This window comes from Giraffa tippelskirchi, chromosome 12 (genome assembly GCF_054371585.1).
Source record: "Giraffa tippelskirchi isolate mGirTip1 chromosome 12, T2T-mGirTip1v1.2.pri, whole genome shotgun sequence".
NCBI classification, from domain to species: domain Eukaryota; kingdom Metazoa; phylum Chordata; class Mammalia; order Artiodactyla; family Giraffidae; genus Giraffa; species Giraffa tippelskirchi.
The window spans coordinates 65,905,798-65,929,122 of record NC_137286.1 but is presented as its reverse complement, the minus strand read 5'-3'; the positions used below and the strand labels follow the sequence as shown (position 1 = coordinate 65,929,122).

General features: G+C 54.9%; 1 protein-coding gene and 1 long non-coding RNA gene across 2 annotated transcripts in view; one reads left to right on the top strand and one right to left on the bottom strand.

Annotated features, from left to right (window-relative positions):
* LOC145530002 (uncharacterized) overlaps positions 1-23,325 on the bottom strand; it is a 1,493,464-nt gene that overhangs the window by 662,030 nt on the left and 808,109 nt on the right. Inside the window, exons 95-97 of the long non-coding RNA XR_014071397.1 lie at positions 21,043-21,154; positions 13,381-13,492; positions 5,723-5,834 (exon numbers count right to left, since the gene is read on the bottom strand). This is a non-coding gene — a long non-coding RNA (uncharacterized LOC145530002). The remainder of the gene's footprint in view (positions 1-5,722; positions 5,835-13,380; positions 13,493-21,042; positions 21,155-23,325) is intronic.
* On the top strand, positions 9,544-13,489 carry LOC145529948 (uncharacterized). Its single transcript, XM_081550721.1, has 3 exons — positions 9,544-9,713; positions 10,113-10,425; positions 10,676-13,489. The coding sequence occupies exons 1-3, from the start codon at positions 9,579-9,581 to the stop codon at positions 11,311-11,313; spliced, it is 1,086 nt and encodes a 361-aa protein (XP_081406847.1). The 5' UTR covers positions 9,544-9,578; the 3' UTR covers positions 11,314-13,489.

Here is a 23,325-nt window from a genome sequence, read left to right as displayed (position 1 = left end):
ACCGAACAAAGAATTGCAAAAGGGGTACGGAAACAGAAAAGAGCCTAAATTGTCAATACAATCCGACAAATTGTCATTACAAGCCCCGATACGGACATCCAAGGTTGTGTGAAAGGAAATTAGACGACCAAACTAGGATCCTCAGGAGAGTATCGGAGAAGGCGATGGCGACCCACTCCAGTACTCTTGCCTGGAAAACGCCCTGGACGGAGGAGCCTGGTAGGCTGCAGGCCATGGGGTCGCGCAGAGTCAGACACGACTGAAGTGACTTAGGCGCAGCGGCAGCAGCAGGACAGTATGCTATTGGGAATACAACAACACACACAGATCCAGATCGATGGAATAAAGTTGAGGGTCCAGAAACAAACCCCGGCATCCATGGTCAACTCATCTCTGACACAAAAGGGGAGAATATCCAAATGGGAACAAGAAAGCCTCTTCAATAAATGTCCATGGGAAAACCAGACAGCTACATCTGAAGAACGCTATTGGTTTTGATCTCACACCACCTCAATATCGGGGAAAAACCTCACCCTAAAGACTGATGTCATGAGACAGCTAGAAAGAAGCGTAGGTCAAAGGCTCCTTAACATCAGAGTCTCCTTGCCATTTGCTGGGCGGAGGTAGAAATGGGTCTCTTCAAGTAAGGGAAAGAGGAAAACGAAGTACGCCAATGGGTTTCCATCCAATGGAACCTCTTCACAACAGAGAAGCTAAGCATTCAGAAATGCAAAAGATAGGAAACGGAACATGAGAGACTCCTTGCAAGTGGTGTATCTGAGAAGGGGTTCATATGGAAAGAGACGAAGAATGCACAGCACTCAGATTCCAAGAAACACCACCACCACCCTTGACCCTTCCCCCATGACCAACTCCGACCTAAAGCCTTTCTCTCCCTCTAACCTATCCCTAAAACATAACCCTCATCTAATCATATACATGTGCATTCCTAGCATCCATCCATCCACACACGAGAGAGGAAGAGGAAGACACAGACTGAATCGAGAAGGGAAAAGAGAGGGACACAGACAGAGAGAGACACGGAACCAAAGAGAGGAAAGGAGTCGACGGTCCAGACTTTTCATCAATCTGTCTCGAAGGTAGAAGCAATGACAGCGCCCATCCACCCCAGAAGGGGGAAAAGGACGGAAGGTTTGGAGAGGAAAAGACAAGAACGCAGGGAGCCATTAGAAGCTCAGCCACCCGCAGAAGCCGAGCTGGGACACTTGAACAGAATCTCAATGGAAACAGAGGACCAGAAAGTTGGCTACTCTTTTCTATAAGAGAGGGAGACCTTCGAGTCTTCCTTTCGGTCCTCCAACTTGGATGCGGGGTCTCAAAACACTCAGGAGGGGGAGTGCCTTTTCCTGGGTACCACGGCGCATCCAGGCCTCGTTCTGCCCCATTCTGTGCTGTGTCAGCCCTGGATGGAGTCTTTCTTTCTGAAGTCTCAGCGCACAAGCTCCACGTGATATCGGCCCCAGGTGGAAAGGCATGGAGCTGCTCGTAGGCCGACAGACCTAGGAAGCAGATGGGAGAATGACCCCCACTCTGCAGATGGAGAGACTGGGGAAACCCTGAGGGGCATACGCTTGTCCAGGGCCACACCACTTATGAGAAGAAGGAGCCTGGTCTGAGAGCAGCGGGGTCCTCGGAGCTCAGGCCCTGGCTGCACCCAGGCCTCCCCAGGGCTGTGGGCTGGGCTGTGTGGCTGTCAATGTGCCTGCACATGGCCTAAGGGGGGTGGTCGAGCAGTCAGAAACCCAGAGATTCCCTTGGGAAGTTTTGGGGAAGAGACCTCAGCACGAACCCCAGGAAATGATGTCTCCTGCCGGCAACAGAACCCAACAGAACCCGCAACCCGGGTATCCAGGCCTCCAGAGCGGAGAGGAGCCCCCAGCCAGATCACTTGCTGCCAGGATGTTCTGCTGTTTGCCCCTGCCCAGAGGCCGGGGCCTCAGGAGAGCTCACAGGCAGTGTGCGTGGGCACCCTGTCGACGTTGGCTCAGGGCACCCCCGAGAGGCCTCTGGCCCTTTGCCCGGAGAAACAGAAAGGTAACACGGGGAGCCCCAGGCCGGGCCAGCCCACCTCTCCCATGCCACCCGGAAACACCGGGTCCTTTGCCTGTGTGTGTGGATGCGGGTTTCTCGGGGTGTGTCTCCCTCAAGGAAGCCCAGGCGGATGTGGGGTCAGAAGCCTGCGGGCAAGTTGTGTCCACACCCCAGGGGAGAGCAGGCTGGCTGGGATGGGGAGAGTGCGGGCAGCGCCGGCCGCCCAGGCTGGCCTCACACCCTCAGGTGGGTCTCTTTCGTCCCGGGTGGGGATCTGAGCAGACACACGTCTCTGACCCTTCTGGGAAGAGAAGTTCGAGCAGGCAGAAGCAGCGGCTCCACTGGCCAGGCCCAGCTCGGAAAAGTCCCAGCATGGCTGGCTGACGGTCACTGTCGTTGCAGAGCTTCCCACGTGATGAGGCCGAGGACGGGGACACCCCGTCCACCTCCCGGAGGGAGGGGTCGGAGCACCACCCCCCCGCCCCTGAGGCCCAGTGCAGGCTCCAGGTGAGCGTGCCCACGGAGGCATCAGCCCCACCGGGGGCGAAGCGGAGGCGGGGAAGGCCTGCTGCCGAGACACCACACAGGATACACCCGGCGGCCCAGTCTGAGGCTGCCACGGAGCTCAGCACACCCGGCTCCGACCCAGAGTCCTGAGAACCCCAGCCTCTGAGGCAGCAGGAGGACCTGGAGCCCAGCACGCCAGAGCACAGAGGTGAGGACGCTGGGGCTGGTGCACGGGAGTGTGTGGGGAGGGGGTGCTGAGCTACACAGGGACGAGTCCCCGAAAGATGCTGCTGGGCCTGCAGCAAGCGCTGGCCTCACACCCCCACCCCCATCTTGCACACTTCAGTCCCAAAAGACATCCGACCCTGGGTATTCTTTGGGAATCTCTTGGAAGCTTTCTGTCCCGGGATACGCACATGCCAAGGCTGGCCTGTGGGCAAACTTTGCTTCTCCCCCAGCTCTAGCACTGGCCTCCAACTGGAACCAGGCTCCACTTCCCAGACCTGTCCCTACAGAGGTGGTGGCTCCAGGTGCAGGACCCAGGGATCCACCGAGGGCAGATGGAGAACCGAGACTTGCCCTCGCAGAGACACCAGGCCAGCTGGGTTCTGGCCAGCACACCGGGCAGATCGGATCTCCGTGCCTGCAGGACCCCCAGCCCCAGGCACTGATGTCCCACCCCCTCAGCCAGAACCTCCACCTCCACGTGCACCTGTACCTGCTCGGGCTTTGGCAGGAGAACCCGAGGCAGAGGAGGAGTCACCGCCTCGGCAGGGAGAGCCTGCCCTGGCTCCCGCGCAACACCCAGACGCCGACGATGACTCACCCACCCCTGCAGGAAGAACGAGCCCCCGCTCTGGACAGAGACCCAGAGCCCTTGCCGGAAACACCACGTCCAGGGGAGCGGTCGGCTCTGCCGCCTCCATCCCTGTCGGCTCACCGTGGACGCTGTCAACTCGGTCTGCCCCCAGGGGACATGGAGTTCCTTTCCCCTGAACTGCTTTGCATTTGGTTTGTTTCCACCTTTCTGGTGATGTTTTATTTTTTGTATGGTTTCCTGTATTTTTGTTGGTTAAGTTGGGAACTTGTTGGTTAAGTTAGTAAACTTTTTCATCATTGTTGCAATTTGGGAACACTGTTGTGTAACTCTGGTGATACTGTGTTACCATCACCACTTTGTGGTTTCAGACCCGTTTGATCTTTATGCCCCACCCCCCAACAAAGCCTGGATTCAAGGCAAGCACGCCCTGTTCATCCCTCCCCCCGATCCTGAACACAATTTCATCTTTTCTTTCTGCATTCCTTCCTATATTCTTGGTGTCCCCAATCAATGACTCTCAGTGAAATGACTGAAGGAGTTTCTTTCGGACTCTCCACCTACTGTAAGACTCCATTGGAGAGTTCTCATTTTTATGTCATTTGAACTAGCCTTTGATAGCTGACAGGACGGTGTACGTCCTTTCAAGATATCATGTGCCAAACGAAGCCCTTTTGGCAAATGCCATCATTATCTCCAGGCAGGCATTGCTGTTTGAAGGGTGACATCTCAGCCAGAAGGCAGAGGCTGAGCTCCTCTTGTTGCACCAGCTCCCAAAAGAAGCCAAGAAAGGGAGCTGGAACAACAAACCACCCCAACGCCCAGGAAAGCGTTCTTCACGACAGAAGGCTAGAAAATGACCCAACAACCTTGTGGCCCAGAACCCCTCTAGAAAAATCACTGTTCCATAAAAAAGAGAAACACGTGGGAAGTTCCAAGGAGAGGCAATGCCCATGGCCAGTGTACTTTAGAGACGGCCTGACCGCTCCGGGGAAGACACGCACCGACGGAACCCCTTGGGAAACAGCAGTGAGAGTCCTCACCGTCGTAAGGGTTTCCTCTGGGGACAACCTGCCCTGGGCACCACATGAGGGAGCAGACCGGCTTCTCTTCCTCTGCCCCCACACCATTCACTCATGAAGGCAGCTCAGGTGTTCTCATGCCCTGCCTGCCTGCCTGCCTGCCTGGCTCATCCGTGAGCTGTGACCACCTCCAGGGCAGGACTCCACCTTCTCCTCTCTGTGTACCGTGAATCTGCACACAGTGGGCTTTCAGAACCTTAGGAGACTTGAGCCATTCCCACTCGAGCCAGAACCCTCCCCAGGAAGGAAAACGGCTGTGGAGTCATTTTGGCCCCAGCACTGGTTCCGAAAGCCTGGCGGCTCCTACAGCCTCTACGGTGTGAAGAGGGAGGTCCCTTTTGACAGAGCTTTCCGGCTGTCAGATCTAAGCTGTTGTTTCACTCTCAGCTGTGTCTCTTCCGTTGCAGCCAGGTGGGCCACGCTGCTCCAAAGGGGCTCACAAGCTGAGTGGCAAGGGAGGTATTGAGAGGACAGGGATGGCTACAACGTGCTGCAAACTGAGTGAGGGTCCCCACAATCCTCAGCAAAGGTCTGTGGTGTGCAAGTGGGGAGTAGAGGGCCCCCAAGTTCCAAAGGAAGGGAGGTACTCGGGAGCTAAAGCCCTTGGCTGCTGTGGTAGCAGCTGCAGATGGCAGCTCGTCCACAGTGCACTTCGAATGAGGTCATATGAGCGGGACTCTGGAAATGGCTCCGAAATCAAGAGAAAGGGGTCAGGGTATGTGGGAATCCGGCGGGGGTGGGGGGTGGATGAAGGAAGGTGTCCTTCCTCTCTCCAGTGCAATTTGGTTTGGTGAGTCTCAAAGCTACCAGATGGCACTTCCCAAGTCAGGCCCCCGCAGGAATCAGGGTGGGCTGCGTGCCTCGGCGCCTGCTACAGGGACAAGCCACACCAGTGGCCTCCCTGAGCTCAAATGGCCGGATCTGGGGGTTCTGTCTGGGTGCACACCTCCTTGCTCTGGCCAAGTTCCCCCCTTCTCTGAGCACCAGCTTCATCCTCTCGAATGAGGACATCGATTGCTACCTTGGCACGTTACTCCCTTCATCCTGTGAAGACTCATTAGGCTTATCCTACAATTACTAGCTGGCCCGAAGAGATATCTCCTGAATCCAGATTAAGCTGGAGTCTCCCAGGCTCATCTGGCATGTCTTCCCTGAAGTCTGCCAAAACCCACACCCTTGCATTTCCAGGGACTCCCCTTAGCCAGCTGGGCAGAAAACCCAGCATGGTTCAAACAAGCTGACAGACAAGCGGGAGAGGACTCACGGGCAGACGGCCTCCCTCAGGTCTCTGGTGGAGCTCTGGGACCACAGCAGCAGCGGGCCATCTCAGACCCTGGGCTCAGCAGCGCCCTCATTCTCAGGCCGGCGGCTCTGCCCTGAGGGGAGCAGGAAGGTCACCAACTGCCGCAGGCGGACCTCAAGCCCCTCCCACTGCTGGAGCCTGACCTCCCCCGGCCCCACCCCTTCCCCTACCCCAGCAGGACGAGAGCTCGTCTTCCCCTGGCTTCCAACGTGAGGCCCGGCCCCGGGCCCCGATTGGGCACTGCCCCAGTCCGGAGCCAATCACAGTGGCCAGGGAGGTGGAACGCACCGATTGGCCAGGGCCAGGTCATGTGACCATACTCCCCAGGAAACTCAAACCTTACCAAGATTCCCTAACAAACCAATGAACAAAATTATCCAGTAAAGGCAAACCGTACTTTTTAATGAGGCCAATGTCACAGAAAAAAAAAAAAATCCTTCACAATGAACTGCTCAAGGAAGCTACTAAATAAGCTTTCAGAAAAGTTAAGACGTTTTTTTTTTTTTAATAGGGTGACGGAGAGCTATACCTTTCCCATCTATGTGAATTTAGGTTTAAACTAGATTTCCCTCGGCTATTATATAAGACAAAAAACCCCACATCACCCCCTTTCACTCCCCCCACCCCCAAAAAGTGTTTTAGTCTATTGAATTTTTGTGTCCTCAGTTGTGTCTGATTCACGGCAACTCACGAACTCTACACAGCCAGGCTCTTCCGTCCATGGAATTCAGGGCAATTTTTTTCTGTCACAGCAAATGCCCACCCTGGGTGATCCAAAGGCAAGGGCTCAGAGGCTCCTGAGAGTCTAACTCCTTTCAGCCGAGCACAGAGCTGGCTCCTCACTGGGATGCCTGTGGCCTGGGGCTCCCAGAGGGGAGAGCAGCACTCGCCCCACCGTGTGGTCACTGCTGGAAGTGCAGGCTGCTCCTCACTCCCCCTTGACAGTGTCCCTGGGGGCAGAACAGTGTGAATCTACTCAAGGTGGAAACGCAAACTCCGATGCAACCAAACTTCCCACAAGGTCTCCAAAACCACTCAGGAACAGGGAATTGGAAACTGCAGGGCATGACATGAATGGAGATGGAGACTTGACACCTTACACCGAGTTCACTTCCAGTTATCCCTAGACAAAGTTTCCATGAAAACTTGTCACAAATCTAGAAGAACAATGAGCAGAAACCGGACACGTGCTTTGAGTCTTCACACACAAAACAAAAAGGCAGCCCACAAAACAACCCAGAGAATACAGTGGACTTTGCAAAATCAAAGATATCTACTGTGGGAAAGACCTCATTACAAAAGCAAAAGACAGGTCATACATCGCGAGACGAATGAGTGGAAACACAAAGCTTCTCAAGGATGTGTCTCCAAACAGACAAAGAACACCAACACGACAAGCCTGTGAAAACTAGGGAAAGGTCTGAAGGGACAGCAGACTGAGGAAGACACACACAGAGTATCCCGGATGATGTCCAGCACTGAGGGCCTGAAGAAACAACAGTCTAGTTGCACTCCCTCAGGCCTGTGTGACCCTGGATGAGGCCTCTGTTTCCCGGTGGCTCTGAGAGATGGACAGGGAGGAAGGGGAAGAGAAATCACTTGCATTTCTAATACTCACAGCAAAGTCTTCCAATGAGAAGGGAATTATCACCCCCACTGACAATGCCATTCACTGAAGTGATACCCACGAGTCCATCTAACCCAGAAGGGAAGGAAGGACCTGTTCTCACAAAACGGCGAGAGATGGAAGAAGGAAGATCAAGCCCACACCAACCACTGGAAAGAGAAGCTGTGCTCAGGGCTTGAAAGAATTCCTATTGGGAAAATGATGTCACAGCCCCACAAGGCAATCCACAGCTTCGATGCTATTCCTCCCAAAATGCCAATGCATTTTCGCACCGAACAAAGAATTGCAAAAGGGGTACGGAAACAGAAAAGAGCCTAAATTGTCAATACAATCCGACAAATTGTCATTACAAGCCCCGATACGGACATCCAAGGTTGTGTGAAAGGAAATTAGACGACCAAACTAGGATCCTCAGGAGAGTATCGGAGAAGGCGATGGCGACCCACTCCAGTACTCTTGCCTGGAAAACGCCCTGGACGGAGGAGCCTGGTAGGCTGCAGGCCATGGGGTCGCGCAGAGTCAGACACGACTGAAGTGACTTAGGCGCAGCGGCAGCAGCAGGACAGTATGCTATTGGGAATACAACAACACACACAGATCCAGATCGATGGAATAAAGTTGAGGGTCCAGAAACAAACCCCGGCATCCATGGTCAACTCATCTCTGACACAAAAGGGGAGAATATCCAAATGGGAACAAGAAAGCCTCTTCAATAAATGTCCATGGGAAAACCAGACAGCTACATCTGAAGAACGCTATTGGTTTTGATCTCACACCACCTCAATATCGGGGAAAAACCTCACCCTAAAGACTGATGTCATGAGACAGCTAGAAAGAAGCGTAGGTCAAAGGCTCCTTAACATCAGAGTCTCCTTGCCATTTGCTGGGCGGAGGTAGAAATGGGTCTCTTCAAGTAAGGGAAAGAGGAAAACGAAGTACGCCAATGGGTTTCCATCCAATGGAACCTCTTCACAACAGAGAAGCTAAGCATTCAGAAATGCAAAACATAGGAAACGGAACATGAGAGACTCCTTGCAAGTGGTGTATCTGAGAAGGGGTTCATATGGAAAGAGACGAAGAACGCACAGCACTCAGATTCCAAGAAACACCACCACCACCCTTGACCCTTCCCCCATGACCAACTCCGACCTAAAGCCTTTCTCTCCCTCTAACCTATCCCTAAAACATAACCCTCATCTAATCATATACATGTGCATTCCTAGCATCCATCCATCCACACACGAGAGAGGAAGAGGAAGACACAGACTGAATCGAGAAGGGAAAAGAGAGGGACACAGACAGAGAGAGACACGGAACCAAAGAGAGGAAAGGAGTCGACGGTCCAGACTTTTCATCAATCTGTCTCGAAGGTAGAAGCAATGACAGCGCCCATCCACCCCAGAAGGGGGAAAAGGACGGAAGGTTTGGAGAGGAAAAGACAAGAACGCAGGGAGCCATTAGAAGCTCAGCCACCCGCAGAAGCCGAGCTGGGACACTTGAACAGAATCTCAATGGAAACAGAGGACCAGAAAGTTGGCTACTCTTTTCTATAAGAGAGGGAGACCTTCGAGTCTTCCTTTCGGTCCTCCAACTTGGATGCGGGGTCTCAAAACACTCAGGAGGGGGAGTGCCTTTTCCTGGGTACCACGGCGCATCCAGGCCTCGTTCTGCCCCATTCTGTGCTGTGTCAGCCCTGGATGGAGTCTTTCTTTCTGAAGTCTCAGCGCACAAGCTCCACGTGATATCGGCCCCAGGTGGAAAGGCATGGAGCTGCTCGTAGGCCGACAGACCTAGGAAGCAGATGGGAGAATGACCCCCACTCTGCAGATGGAGAGACTGGGGAAACCCTGAGGGGCATACGCTTGTCCAGGGCCACACCACTTATGAGAAGAAGGAGCCTGGTCTGAGAGCAGCGGGGTCCTCGGAGCTCAGGCCCTGGCTGCACCCAGGCCTCCCCAGGGCTGTGGGCTGGGCTGTGTGGCTGTCACTGTGCCTGCACATGGCCTAAGGGGGGTGGTCGAGCAGTCAGAAACCCAGAGATTCCCTCGGGAAGTTTTGGGGAAGGGACTTCAGCACGAACCCCAGGAAATGATGTCACCTGCCGGCAACAGAACCCAACAGAACCCGCAACCCGGGTATCCAGGCCTCCAGAGCGGAGAGGAGCCCCCAGCCAGATCACTTGCTGCCAGGATGTTCTGCTGTTTGCCCCTGCCCAGAGGCCGGGGCCTCAGGAGAGCTCACAGGCAGTGTGCGTGGGCACCCTGTCAACGTTGGCTCAGGGCACCCCCGAGAGGCCTCTGGCCCTTTGCCCGGAGAAACAGAAAGGTAACACGGGGAGCCCCAGGCCGGGCCAGCCCACCTCTCCCATGCCACCCGGAAACACCGGGTCCTTTGCCTGTGTGTGTGGATGCGGGTTTCTCGGGGTGTGTCTCCCTCAAGGAAGCCCAGGCGGATGTGGGGTCAGAAGCCTGCGGGCAAGTTGTGTCCACACCCCAGGGGAGAGCAGGCTGGCTGGGATGGGGAGAGTGCGGGCAGCGCCGGCCGCCCAGGCTGGCCTCACACCCTCAGGTGGGTCTCTTTTGTCCCGGGTGAGGATCTGAGCAGACACACGTCTCTGACCCTTCTGGGAAGAGAAGTTCGAGCAGGCAGAAGCAGCGGCTCCACTGGCCAGGCCCAGCTCGGAAAAGTCCCAGCATGGCTGGCTGACGGTCACTGTCGTTGCAGAGCTTCCCACGTGATGAGGCCGAGGACGGGGACACCCCGTCCACCTCCCGGAGGGAGGGGTCGGAGCACCACCCCCCCGCCCCTGAGGCCCAGTGCAGGCTCCAGGTGAGCGTGCCCACGGAGGCATCAGCCCCACCGGGGGCGAAGCGGAGGCGGGGAAGGCCTGCTGCCGAGACACCACACAGGATACACCCGGCGGCCCAGTCTGAGGCTGCCACGGAGCTCAGCACACCCGGCTCCGACCCAGAGTCCCGAGAACCCCAGCCTCTGAGGCAGCAGGAGGACCTGGAGCCCAGCACGCCAGAGCACAGAGGTGAGGACGCTGGGGCTGGTGCACGGGAGTGTGTGGGGAGGGGGTGCTGAGCTACACAGGGACGAGTCCCCGAAAGATGCTGCTGGGCCTGCAGCAAGCGCTGGCCTCACACCCCCACCCCCATCTTGCACACTTCAGTCCCAAAAGACATCCGACCCTGGGTATTCTTTGGGAATCTCTTGGAAGCTTTCTGTCCCGGGATACGCACATGCCAAGGCTGGCCTGTGGGCAAACATTGCTTCTCCCCCAGCTCTAGCACTGGCCTCCAACTGGAACCAGGCTCCACTTCCCAGACCTGTCCCTACAGAGGTGGTGGCTCCAGGTGCAGGACCCAGGGATCCACCGAGGGCAGATGGAGAACCGAGACTTGCCCTCGCAGAGACACCAGGCCAGCTGGGTTCTGGCCAGCACACCGGGCAGATCGGATCTCCGTGCCTGCAGGACCCCCAGCCCCAGGCACTGACGTCCCACCCCCTCAGCCAGAACCTCCACCTCCACGTGCACCTGTACCTGCTCGGGCTTTGGCAGGAGAACCCGAGGCAGAGGAGGAGTCACCGCCTCGGCAGGGAGAGCCTGCCCTGGCTCCCGCGCAACACCCAGACGCCGACGATGACTCACCCACCCCTGCAGGAAGAACGAGCCCCCGCTCTGGACAGAGACCCAGAGCCCTTGCCGGAAACACCACGTCCAGGGGAGCGGTCGGCTCTGCCGCCTCCATCCCTGTCGGCTCACCGTGGACGCTGTCAACTCGGTCTGCCCCCAGGGGACATGGAGTTCCTTTCCCCTGAACTGCTTTGCATTTGGTTTGTTTCCACCTTTCTGGTGATGTTTTATTTTTTGTATGGTTTCCTGTATTTTTGTTGGTTAAGTTGGGAACTTGTTGGTTAAGTTAGTAAACTTTTTCATCATTGTTGCAATTTGGGAACACTGTTGTGTAACTCTGGTGATACTGTGTTACCATCACCACTTTGTGGTTTCAGACCCGTTTGATCTTTATGCCCCACCCCCCAACAAAGCCTGGATTCAAGGCAAGCACGCCCTGTTCATCCCTCCCCCCGATCCTGAACACAATTTCATCTTTTCTTTCTGCATTCCTTCCTATATTCTTGGTGTCCCCAATCAATGACTCTCAGTGAAATGACTGAAGGAGTTTCTTTCGGACTCTCCACCTACTGTAAGACTCCATTGGAGAGTTCTCATTTTTATGTCATTTGAACTAGCCTTTGATAGCTGACAGGACGGTGTACGTCCTTTCAAGATATCATGTGCCAAACGAAGCCCTTTTGGCAAATGCCAACATTATCTCCAGGCAGGCATTGCTGTTTGAAGGGTGACATCTCAGCCAGAAGGCAGAGGCTGAGCTCCTCTTGTTGCACCAGCTCCCAAAAGAAGCCAAGAAAGGGAGCTGGAACAACAAACCACCCCAACGCCCAGGAAAGCGTTCTTCACGACAGAAGGCTAGAAAATGACCCAACAACCTTGTGGCCCAGAACCCCTCTAGAAAAATCACTGTTCCATAAAAAAGAGAAACACGTGGGAAGTTCCAAGGAGAGGCAATGCCCATGGCCAGTGTACTTTAGAGACGGCCTGACCGCTCCGGGGAAGACACGCACCGACGGAACCCCTTGGGAAACAGCAGTGAGAGTCCTCACCGTCGTAAGGGTTTCCTCTGGGGACAACCTGCCCTGGGCACCACATGAGGGAGCAGACCGGCTTCTCTTCCTCTGCCCCCACACCATTCACTCATGAAGGCAGCCCAGGAGTTCTCATGCCCTGCCTGCCTGCCTGCCTGCCTGGCTCATCCGTGAGCTGTGACCACCTCCAGGGCAGGACTCCACCTTCTCCTCTCTGTGTACCGTGAATCTGCACACAGTGGGCTTTCAGAACCTTAGGAGACTTGAGCCATTCCCACTCGAGCCAGAACCCTCCCCAGGAAGGAAAACGGCTGTGGAGTCATTTTGGCCCCAGCACTGGTTCCGAAAGCCTGGCGGCTCCTACAGCCTCTACGGTGTGAAGAGGGAGGTCCCTTTTGACAGAGCTTTCCGGCTGTCAGATCTAAGCTGTTGTTTCACTGTCAGCTGTGTCTCTTCCGTTGCAGCCAGGTGGGCCACGCTGCTCCAAAGGGGCTCACAAGCTGAGTGGCAAGGGAGGTATTGAGAGGACAGGGATGGCTACAACGTGCTGCAAACTGAGTGAGGGTCCCCACAATCCTCAGCAAAGGTCTGTGGTGTGCAAGTGGGGAGTAGAGGGCCCCCAAGTTCCAAAGGAAGGGAGGTACTCGGGAGCTGAAGCCCTTGGCTGCTGTGGTAGCAGCTGCAGATGGCAGCTCGTCCACAGTGCACTTCGAATGAGGTCATATGAGCGGGACTCTGGAAATGGCTCCGAAGTCAAGAGAAAGGGGTCAGGGTATGTGGGAATCCGGCGGGGGTGGGGGGTGGATGAAGGAAGGTGTCCTTCCTCTCTCCAGTGCAATTTGGTTTGGTGAGTCTCAAAGCTACCAGATGGCACTTCCCAAGTCAGGCCCCCGCAGGAATCAGGGTGGGCTGCGTGCCTCGGCCCCTGCCACAGGGACAAGCCACACCAGTGGCCTCCCTGAGCTCAAATGGCCGGATCTGGGGGTTCTGTCTGGGTGCACACCTCCTTGCTCTGGCCAAGTTCCCCCCTTCTCTGAGCACCAGCTTCATCCTCTCGAATGAGGACATCGATTGCTACCTTGGCACGTTACTCTCTTCATCCTGTGAAGACTCATTAGGCTTATCCTACAATTACTAGCTGGCCCGAAGAGATATCTCCTGAATCCAGATTAAGCTGGAGTCTCCCAGGCTCATCTGGCATGTCTTCCCTGAAGTCTGCCAAAACCCACACCCTTGCATTTCCAGGGACTCCCCTTAGCCAGCTGGGCAGAAAACCCAGCATGGTTCAAACAAGCTGACAGACAAGCGGGAGAGGACTCACGGGCAGACGGCCTCCCTCAGGTCTCGGGTGGAGCTCTGGGACCACAGCAGCAGCGGGCCATCCCAGCCCCTGGGCTCAGCAGCGCCCTCATTCTCAGGCCGGCGGCTCTGACCTGAGGGGAGCAGGAAGGTCACCAACTGCCGCAGGCGGACCTCAAGCCCCTCCCACTGCTGGAGCCTGACCTCCCCTGGCCCCACCCCTTCCCCTACCCCAGCAGGACGAGAGCTCGTCTTCCCCTGGCTTCCAACGTGAGGCCCGGCCCCGGGCCCCGATTGGGCACTGCCTCAGTCCGGAGCCAATCACAGTGGCCAGGGAGGTGGAACACACCGATTGGCCAGGGCCAGGTCATGTGACCATACTCCCCAGGAAACTCAAATATTACCAAGATTCCCTAACAAACCAAATGAACAAAATTATCCAGTAAAGGCAAACCGTACTTTTTAATGAGGCCAATGTCACAGAAAAAAAAAAAAAATCCTTCACAATGAACTGCTCAAGGAAGCTACTAAATAAGCTTTCAGAAAAGTTAAGACGTTTTTTTTTTTTTTTTAATAGGGTGACGGAGAGCTATACCTTTCCCATCTATGTGAATTTAGGTTTAAACTAGATTTCCCTCGGCTATTATATAAGACAAAAAACCCCACATCACCCCCTTTCACTCCCCCCACCCCCAAAAAGTGTTTTAGTCTATTGAATTTTTGTGTCCTCAGTTGTGTCTGATTCACGGCAACTCACGAACTCTACACAGCCAGGCTCTTCCGTCCATGGAATTCAGGGCAATTTTTTTCTGTCACAGCAAATGCCCACCCTGGGTGATCCAAAGGCAAGGGCTCAGAGGCTCCTGAGAGACTAACTCCTTTCAGCTGAGCACAGAGCTGGCTCCTCACTGGGATGCCTGTGGCCTGGGGCTCCCAGAGGGGAGAGCAGCACTCGCCCCACCGTGTGGTCACTGCTGGAAGTGCAGGCTGCTCCTCACTCCCCCTTGACAGTGTCCCTGAGGGCAGAACAGTGTGAATCTACTCAAGGTGGAAACGCAAACTCCGATGCAACCAAACTTCCCACAAGGTCTCCAAAACCACTCAGGAACAGGGAATTGGAAACTGCAGGGCATGACATGAATGGAGATGGAGACTTGACACCTTACACCGAGTTCACTTCCAGTTATCCCTAGACAAAGTTTCCATGAAAACTTGTCACAAATCTAGAAGAACAATGAGCAGAAACCGGACACGTGCTTTGAGTCTTCACACACAAAACAAAAAGGCAGCCCACAAAACAACCCAGAGAATACAGTGGACTTTGCAAAATCAAAGATATCTACTGTGGGAAAGACCTCATTACAAAAGCAAAAGACAGGTCATACATCGCGAGACGAATGAGTGGAAACACAAAGCTTCTCAAGGATGTGTCTCCAAACAGACAAAGAACATCAACACGACAAGCCTGTGAAAACTAGGGAAAGGTCTGAAGGGACAGCAGACTGAGGAAGACACACACAGAGTATCCCGGATGATGTCCAGCACTGAGGGCCTGAAGAAACAACAGTCTAGTTGCACTCCCTCAGGCCTGTGTGACCCTGGATGAGGCCTCTGTTTCCCGGTGGCTCTGAGAGATGGACAGGGAGGAAGGGGAAGAGAAATCACTTGCATTTCTAATACTCACAGCAAAGTCTTCCAATGAGAAGGGAATTATCACCCCCACTGACAATGCCATTCACTGAAGTGATACCCACGAGTCCATCTAACCCAGAAGGGAAGGAAGGACCTGTTCTCACAAAACGGCGAGAGATGGAAGAAGGAAGATCAAGCCCACACCAACCACTGGAAAGAGAAGCTGTGCTCAGGGCTTGAAAGAATTCCTATTGGGAAAATGATGTCACAGCCCCACAAGGCAATCCACAGCTTCGATGCTATTCCTCCCAAAATGCCAATGCATTTTCGCACCGAACAAAGAATTGCAAAAGGGGTACGGAAACAGAAAAGAGCCTAAATTGTCAATACAATCCGACAAATTGTCATTACAAGCCCCGATACGGACATCCAAGGTTGTGTGAAAGGAAATTAGACGACCAAACTAGGATCCTCAGGAGAGTATCGGAGAAGGCGATGGCGACCCACTCCAGTACTCTTGCCTGGAAAACGCCCTGGACGGAGGAGCCTGGTAGGCTGCAGGCCATGGGGTCGCGCAGAGTCAGACACGACTGAAGTGACTTAGGCGCAGCGGCAGCAGCAGGACAGTATGCTATTGGGAATACAACAACACACACAGATCCAGATCGATGGAATAAAGTTGAGGGTCCAGAAACAAACCCCGGCATCCATGGTCAACTCATCTCTGACACAAAAGGGGAGAATATCCAAATGGGAACAAGAAAGCCTCTTCAATAAATGTCCATGGGAAAACCAGACAGCTACATCTGAAGAACGCTATTGGTTTTGATCTCACACCACCTCAATATCGGGGAAAAACCTCACCCTAAAGACTGATGTCATGAGACAGCTAGAAAGAAGCGTAGGTCAAAGGCTCCTTAACATCAGAGTCTCCTTGCCATTTGCTGGGCGGAGGTAGAAATGGGTCTCTTCAAGTAAGGGAAAGAGGAAAACGAAGTACGCCAATGGGTTTCCATCCAATGGAACCTCTTCACAACAGAGAAGCTAAGCATTCAGAAATGCAAAAGATAGGAAACGGAACATGAGAGACTCCTTGCAAGTGGTGTATCTGAGAAGGGGTTCATATGGAAAGAGACGAAGAATGCACAGCACTCAGATTCCAAGAAACACCACCACCACCCTTGACCCTTCCCCCATGACCAACTCCGACCTAAAGCCTTTCTCTCCCTCTAACCTATCCCTAAAACATAACCCTCATCTAATCATATACATGTGCATTCCTAGCATCCATCCATCCACACACGAGAGAGGAAGAGGAAGACACAGACTGAATCGAGAAGGGAAAAGAGAGGGACACAGACAGAGAGAGACACGGAACCAAAGAGAGGAAAGGAGTCGACGGTCCAGACTTTTCATCAATCTGTCTCGAAGGTAGAAGCAATGACAGCGCCCATCCACCCCAGAAGGGGGAAAAGGACGGAAGGTTTGGAGAGGAAAAGACAAGAACGCAGGGAGCCATTAGAAGCTCAGCCACCCGCAGAAGCCGAGCTGGGACACTTGAACAGAATCTCAATGGAAACAGAGGACCAGAAAGTTGGCTACTCTTTTCTATAAGAGAGGGAGACCTTCGAGTCTTCCTTTCGGTCCTCCAACTTGGATGCGGGGTCTCAAAACACTCAGGAGGGGGAGTGCCTTTTCCTGGGTACCACGGCGCATCCAGGCCTCGTTCTGCCCCATTCTGTGCTGTGTCAGCCCTGGATGGAGTCTTTCTTTCTGAAGTCTCAGCGCACAAGCTCCACGTGATATCGGCCCCAGGTGGAAAGGCATGGAGCTGCTCGTAGGCCGACAGACCTAGGAAGCAGATGGGAGAATGACCCCCACTCTGCAGATGGAGAGACTGGGGAAACCCTGAGGGGCATACGCTTGTCCAGGGCCACACCACTTATGAGAAGAAGGAGCCTGGTCTGAGAGCAGCGGGGTCCTCGGAGCTCAGGCCCTGGCTGCACCCAGGCCTCCCCAGGGCTGTGGGCTGGGCTGTGTGGCTGTCACTGTGCCTGCACATGGCCTAAGGGGGGTGGTCGAGCAGTCAGAAACCCAGAGATTCCCTCGGAAATTTTGGGGAAGGGACTTCAGCACGAACCCCAGGAAATGATGTCACCTGCCGGCAACAGAACCCAACAGAACCCGCAACCCGGGTATCCAGGCCTCCAGAGCGGAGAGGAGCCCCCAGCCAGATCACTTGCTGCCAGGATGTTCTGCTGTTTGCCCCTGCCCAGAGGCCGGGGCCTCAGGAGAGCTCACAGGCAGTGTGCGTGGGCACCCTGTCGACGTTGGCTCAGGGCACCCCCGAGAGGCCTCTGGCCCTTTGCCCGGAGAAACAGAAAGGTAACACGGGGAGCCCCAGGCCGGGCCAGCCCACCTCTCCCATGCCACCCGGAAACACCGGGTCCTTTGCCTGTGTGTGTGGATGCGGGTTTCTCGGGGTGTGTCTCCCTCAAGGAAGCCCAGGCGGATGTGGGGTCAGAAGCCTGCGGGCAAGTTGTGTCCACACCCCAGGGGAGAGCAGGCTGGCTGGGATGGGGAGAGTGCGGGCAGCGCCGGCCGCCCAGGCTGGCCTCACACCCTCAGGTGGGTCTCTTTCGTCCCGGGTGGGGATCTGAGCAGACACACGTCTCTGACCCTTCTGGGAAGAGAAGTTCGAGCAGGCAGAAGCAGCGGCTCCACTGGCCAGGCCCAGCTCGGAAAAGTCCCAGCATGGCTGGCTGATGGTCACTGTCGTTGCAGAGCTTCCCACGTGATGAGGCCGAGGACGGGGACACCCCGTCCACCTCCCGGAGGGAGGGGTCGGAGCACCACCCCCCCGCCCCTGAGGCCCAGTGCAGGCTCCAGGTGAGCGTGCCCACGGAGGCATCAGCCCCACCGGGGGCGAAGCGGAGGCGGGGAAGGCCTGCTGCCGAGACACCACACAGGATACACCCGGCGGCCCAGTCTGAGGCTGCCACGGAGCTCAGCACACCCGGCTCCGACCCAGAGTCCCGAGAACCCCAGCCTCTGAGGCAGCAGGAGGACCTGGAGCCCAGCACGCCAGAGCACAGAGGTGAGGACGCTGGGGCTGGTGCACGGGAGTGTGTGGGGAGGGGGTGCTGAGCTACACAGGGACGAGTCCCCGAAAGATGCTGCTGGGCCTGCAGCAAGCGCTGGCCTCACACCCCCACCCCCATCTTGCACACTTCAGTCCCAAAAGACATCCGACCCTGGGTATTCTTTGGGAATCTCTTGGAAGCTTTCTGTCCCGGGATACGCACATGCCAAGGCTGGCCTGTGGGCAAACTTTGCTTCTCCCCCAGCTCTAGCACTGGCCTCCAACTGGAACCAGGCTCCACTTCCCAGACCTGTCCCTACAGAGGTGGTGGCTCCAGGTGCAGGACCCAGGGATCCACCGAGGGCAGATGGAGAACCGAGACTTGCCCTCGCAGAGACACCAGGCCAGCTGGGTTCTGGCCAGCACACCGGGCAGATCGGATCTCCGTGCCTGCAGGACCCCCAGCCCCAGGCACTGATGTCCCACCCCCTCAGCCAGAACCTCCACCTCCACGTGCACCTGTACCTGCTCGGGCTTTGGCAGGAGAACCCGAGGCAGAGGAGGAGTCACCGCCTCGGCAGGGAGAGCCTGCCCTGGCTCCCGCGCAACACCCAGACGCCGACGATGACTCACCCACCCCTGCAGGAAGAACGAGCCCCCGCTCTGGACAGAGACCCAGAGCCCTTGCCGGAAACACCACGTCCAGGGGAGCGGTCGGCTCTGCCGCCTCCATCCCTGTCGGCTCACCGTGGACGCTGTCAACTCGGTCTGCCCCCAGGGGACATGGAGTTCCTTTCCCCTGAACTGCTTTGCATTTGGTTTGTTTCCACCTTTCTGGTGATGTTTTATTTTTTGTATGGTTTCCTGTATTTTTGTTGGTTAAGTTGGGAAATTGTTGGTTAAGTTAGTAAACTTTTTCATCATTGTTGCAATTTGGGAACACTGTTGTGTAACTCTGGTGATACTGTGTTACCATCACCACTTTGTGGTTTCAGACCCGTTTGATCTTTATGCCCCACCCCCCAACAAAGCCTGGATTCAAGGCAAGCACGCCCTGTTCATCCCTCCCCCCGATCCTGAACACAATTTCATCTTTTCTTTCTGCATTCCTTCCTATATTCTTGGTGTCCCCAATCAATGACTCTCAGTGAAATGACTGAAGGAGTTTCTTTCGGACTCTCCACCTACTGTAAGACTCCATTGGAGAGTTCTCATTTTTATGTCATTTGAACTAGCCTTTGATAGCTGACAGGACGGTGTACGTCCTTTCAAGATATCATGTGCCAAACGAAGCCCTTTTGGCAAATGCCATCATTATCTCCAGGCAGGCATTGCTGTTTGAAGGGTGACATCTCAGCCAGAAGGCAGAGGCTGAGCTCCTCTTGTTGCACCAGCTCCCAAAAGAAGCCAAGAAAGGGAGCTGGAACAACAAACCACCCCAACGCCCAGGAAAGCGTTCTTCACGACAGAAGGCTAGAAAATGACCCAACAACCTTGTGGCCCAGAACCCCTCTAGAAAAATCACTGTTCCATAAAAAAGAGAAACACGTGGGAAGTTCCAAGGAGAGGCAATGCCCATGGCCAGTGTACTTTAGAGACGGCCTGACCGCTCCGGGGAAGACACGCACCGACGGAACCCCTTGGGAAACAGCAGTGAGAGTCCTCACCGTCGTAAGGGTTTCCTCTGGGGACAACCTGCCCTGGGCACCACATGAGGGAGCAGACCGGCTTCTCTTCCTCTGCCCCCACACCATTCACTCATGAAGGCAGCTCAGGTGTTCTCATGCCCTGCCTGCCTGCCTGCCTGCCTGGCTCATCCGTGAGCTGTGACCACCTCCAGGGCAGGACTCCACCTTCTCCTCTCTGTGTACCGTGAATCTGCACACAGTGGGCTTTCAGAACCTTAGGAGACTTGAGCCATTCCCACTCGAGCCAGAACCCTCCCCAGGAAGGAAAACGGCTGTGGAGTCATTTTGGCCCCAGCACTGGTTCCGAAAGCCTGGCGGCTCCTACAGCCTCTACGGTGTGAAGAGGGAGGTCCCTTTTGACAGAGCTTTCCGGCTGTCAGATCTAAGCTGTTGTTTCACTCTCAGCTGTGTCTCTTCCGTTGCAGCCAGGTGGGCCACGCTGCTCCAAAGGGGCTCACAAGCTGAGTGGCAAGGGAGGTATTGAGAGGACAGGGATGGCTACAACGTGCTGCAAACTGAGTGAGGGTCCCCACAATCCTCAGCAAAGGTCTGTGGTGTGCAAGTGGGGAGTAGAGGGCCCCCAAGTTCCAAAGGAAGGGAGGTACTCGGGAGCTAAAGCCCTTGGCTGCTGTGGTAGCAGCTGCAGATGGCAGCTCGTCCACAGTGCACTTCGAATGAGGTCATATGAGCGGGACTCTGGAAATGGCTCCGAAATCAAGAGAAAGGGGTCAGGGTATGTGGGAATCCGGCGGGGGTGGGGGGTGGATGAAGGAAGGTGTCCTTCCTCTCTCCAGTGCAATTTGGTTTGGTGAGTCTCAAAGCTACCAGATGGCACTTCCCAAGTCAGGCCCCCGCAGGAATCAGGGTGGGCTGCGTGCCTCGGCGCCTGCTACAGGGACAAGCCACACCAGTGGCCTCCCTGAGCTCAAATGGCCGGATCTGGGGGTTCTGTCTGGGTGCACACCTCCTTGCTCTGGCCAAGTTCCCCCCTTCTCTGAGCACCAGCTTCATCCTCTCGAATGAGGACATCGATTGCTACCTTGGCACGTTACTCCCTTCATCCTGTGAAGACTCATTAGGCTTATCCTACAATTACTAGCTGGCCCGAAGAGATATCTCCTGAATCCAGATTAAGCTGGAGTCTCCCAGGCTCATCTGGCATGTCTTCCCTGAAGTCTGCCAAAACCCACACCCTTGCATTTCCAGGGACTCCCCTTAGCCAGCTGGGCAGAAAACCCAGCATGGTTCAAACAAGCTGACAGACAAGCGGGAGAGGACTCACGGGCAGACGGCCTCCCTCAGGTCTCTGGTGGAGCTCTGGGACCACAGCAGCAGCGGGCCATCTCAGACCCTGGGCTCAGCAGCGCCCTCATTCTCAGGCCGGCGGCTCTGCCCTGAGGGGAGCAGGAAGGTCACCAACTGCCGCAGGCGGACCTCAAGCCCCTCCCACTGCTGGAGCCTGACCTCCCCCGGCCCCACCCCTTCCCCTACCCCAGCAGGACGAGAGCTCGTCTTCCCCTGGCTTCCAACGTGAGGCCCGGCCCCGGGCCCCGATTGGGCACTGCCCCAGTCCGGAGCCAATCACAGTGGCCAGGGAGGTGGAACGCACCGATTGGCCAGGGCCAGGTCATGTGACCATACTCCCCAGGAAACTCAAACCTTACCAAGATTCCCTAACAAACCAATGAACAAAATTATCCAGTAAAGGCAAACCGTACTTTTTAATGAGGCCAATGTCACAGAAAAAAAAAAAAAATCCTTCACAATGAACTGCTCAAGGAAGCTACTAAATAAGCTTTCAGAAAAGTTAAGACGTTTTTTTTTTTTTAATAGGGTGACGGAGAGCTATACCTTTCCCATCTATGTGAATTTAGGTTTAAACTAGATTTCCCTCGGCTATTATATAAGACAAAAAACCCCACATCACCCCCTTTCACTCCCCCCACCCCCAAAAAGTGTTTTAGTCTATTGAATTTTTGTGTCCTCAGTTGTGTCTGATTCACGGCAACTCACGAACTCTACACAGCCAGGCTCTTCCGTCCATGGAATTCAGGGCAATTTTTTTCTGTCACAGCAAATGCCCACCCTGGGTGATCCAAAGGCAAGGGCTCAGAGGCTCCTGAGAGTCTAACTCCTTTCAGCCGAGCACAGAGCTGGCTCCTCACTGGGATGCCTGTGGCCTGGGGCTCCCAGAGGGGAGAGCAGCACTCGCCCCACCGTGTGGTCACTGCTGGAAGTGCAGGCTGCTCCTCACTCCCCCTTGACAGTGTCCCTGAGGGCAGAACAGTGTGAATCTACTCAAGGTGGAAACGCAAACTCCGATGCAACCAAACTTCCCACAAGGTCTCCAAAACCACTCAGGAACAGGGAATTGGAAACTGCAGGGCATGACATGAATGGAGATGGAGACTTGACACCTTACACCGAGTTCACTTCCAGTTATCCCTAGACAAAGTTTCCATGAAAACTTGTCACAAATCTAGAAGAACAATGAGCAGAAACCGGACACGTGCTTTGAGTCTTCACACACAAAACAAAAAGGCAGCCCACAAAACAACCCAGAGAATACAGTGGACTTTGCAAAATCAAAGATATCTACTGTGGGAAAGACCTCATTACAAAAGCAAAAGACAGGTCATACATCGCGAGACGAATGAGTGGAAACACAAAGCTTCTCAAGGATGTGTCTCCAAACAGACAAAGAACACCAACACGACAAGCCTGTGAAAACTAGGGAAAGGTCTGAAGGGACAGCAGACTGAGGAAGACACACACAGAGTATCCCGGATGATGTCCAGCACTGAGGGCCTGAAGAAACAACAGTCTAGTTGCACTCCCTCAGGCCTGTGTGACCCTGGATGAGGCCTCTGTTTCCCGGTGGCTCTGAGAGATGGACAGGGAGGAAGGGGAAGAGAAATCACTTGCATTTCTAATACTCACAGCAAAGTCTTCCAATGAGAAGGGAATTATCACCCCCACTGACAATGCCATTCACTGAAGTGATACCCACGAGTCCATCTAACCCAGAAGGGAAGGAAGGACCTGTTCTCACAAAACGGCGAGAGATGGAAGAAGGAAGATCAAGCCCACACCAACCACTGGAAAGAGAAGCTGTGCTCAGGGCTTGAAAGAATTCCTATTGGGAAAATGATGTCACAGCCCCACAAGGCAATCCACAGCTTCGATGCTATTCCTCCCAAAATGCCAATGCATTTTCGCACCGAACAAAGAATTGCAAAAGGGGTACGGAAACAGAAAAGAGCCTAAATTGTCAATACAATCCGACGAAAAAGCCCCGATACGGACATCCAAGGTTGTGTGAAAGGAAATTAGACGACCAAACTAGGATCCTCAGGAGAGTATCGGAGAAGGCGATGGCGACCCACTCCAGTACTCTTGCCTGGAAAACGCCCTGGACGGAGGAGCCTGGTAGGCTGCAGGCCATGGGGTCGCGCAGAGTCAGACACGACTGAAGTGACTTAGGCGCAGCGGCAGCAGCAGGACAGTATGCTATTGGGAATACAACAACACACACAGATCCAGATCGATGGAATAAAGTTGAGGG

What these genes read in the sequence shown, in the direction of transcription:
- LOC145529948 (XM_081550721.1), top strand. Translation starts at nt 9,579, where the DNA reads ATGTTCTGCTGTTTGCCCCTGCCCAGAGGCCGGGGCCTCAGGAGAGCT. An exon ending in TTGCCCGGAGAAACAGAAAG is followed by an intron (nt 9,714 to 10,112) that starts GTAACACGGGGA and finishes CTGTCGTTGCAG; the next exon opens with AGCTTCCCACGTGATGAGGC. An exon ending in CAGCACGCCAGAGCACAGAG is followed by an intron (nt 10,426 to 10,675) that starts GTGAGGACGCTG and finishes CTTCTCCCCCAG; the next exon opens with CTCTAGCACTGGCCTCCAAC.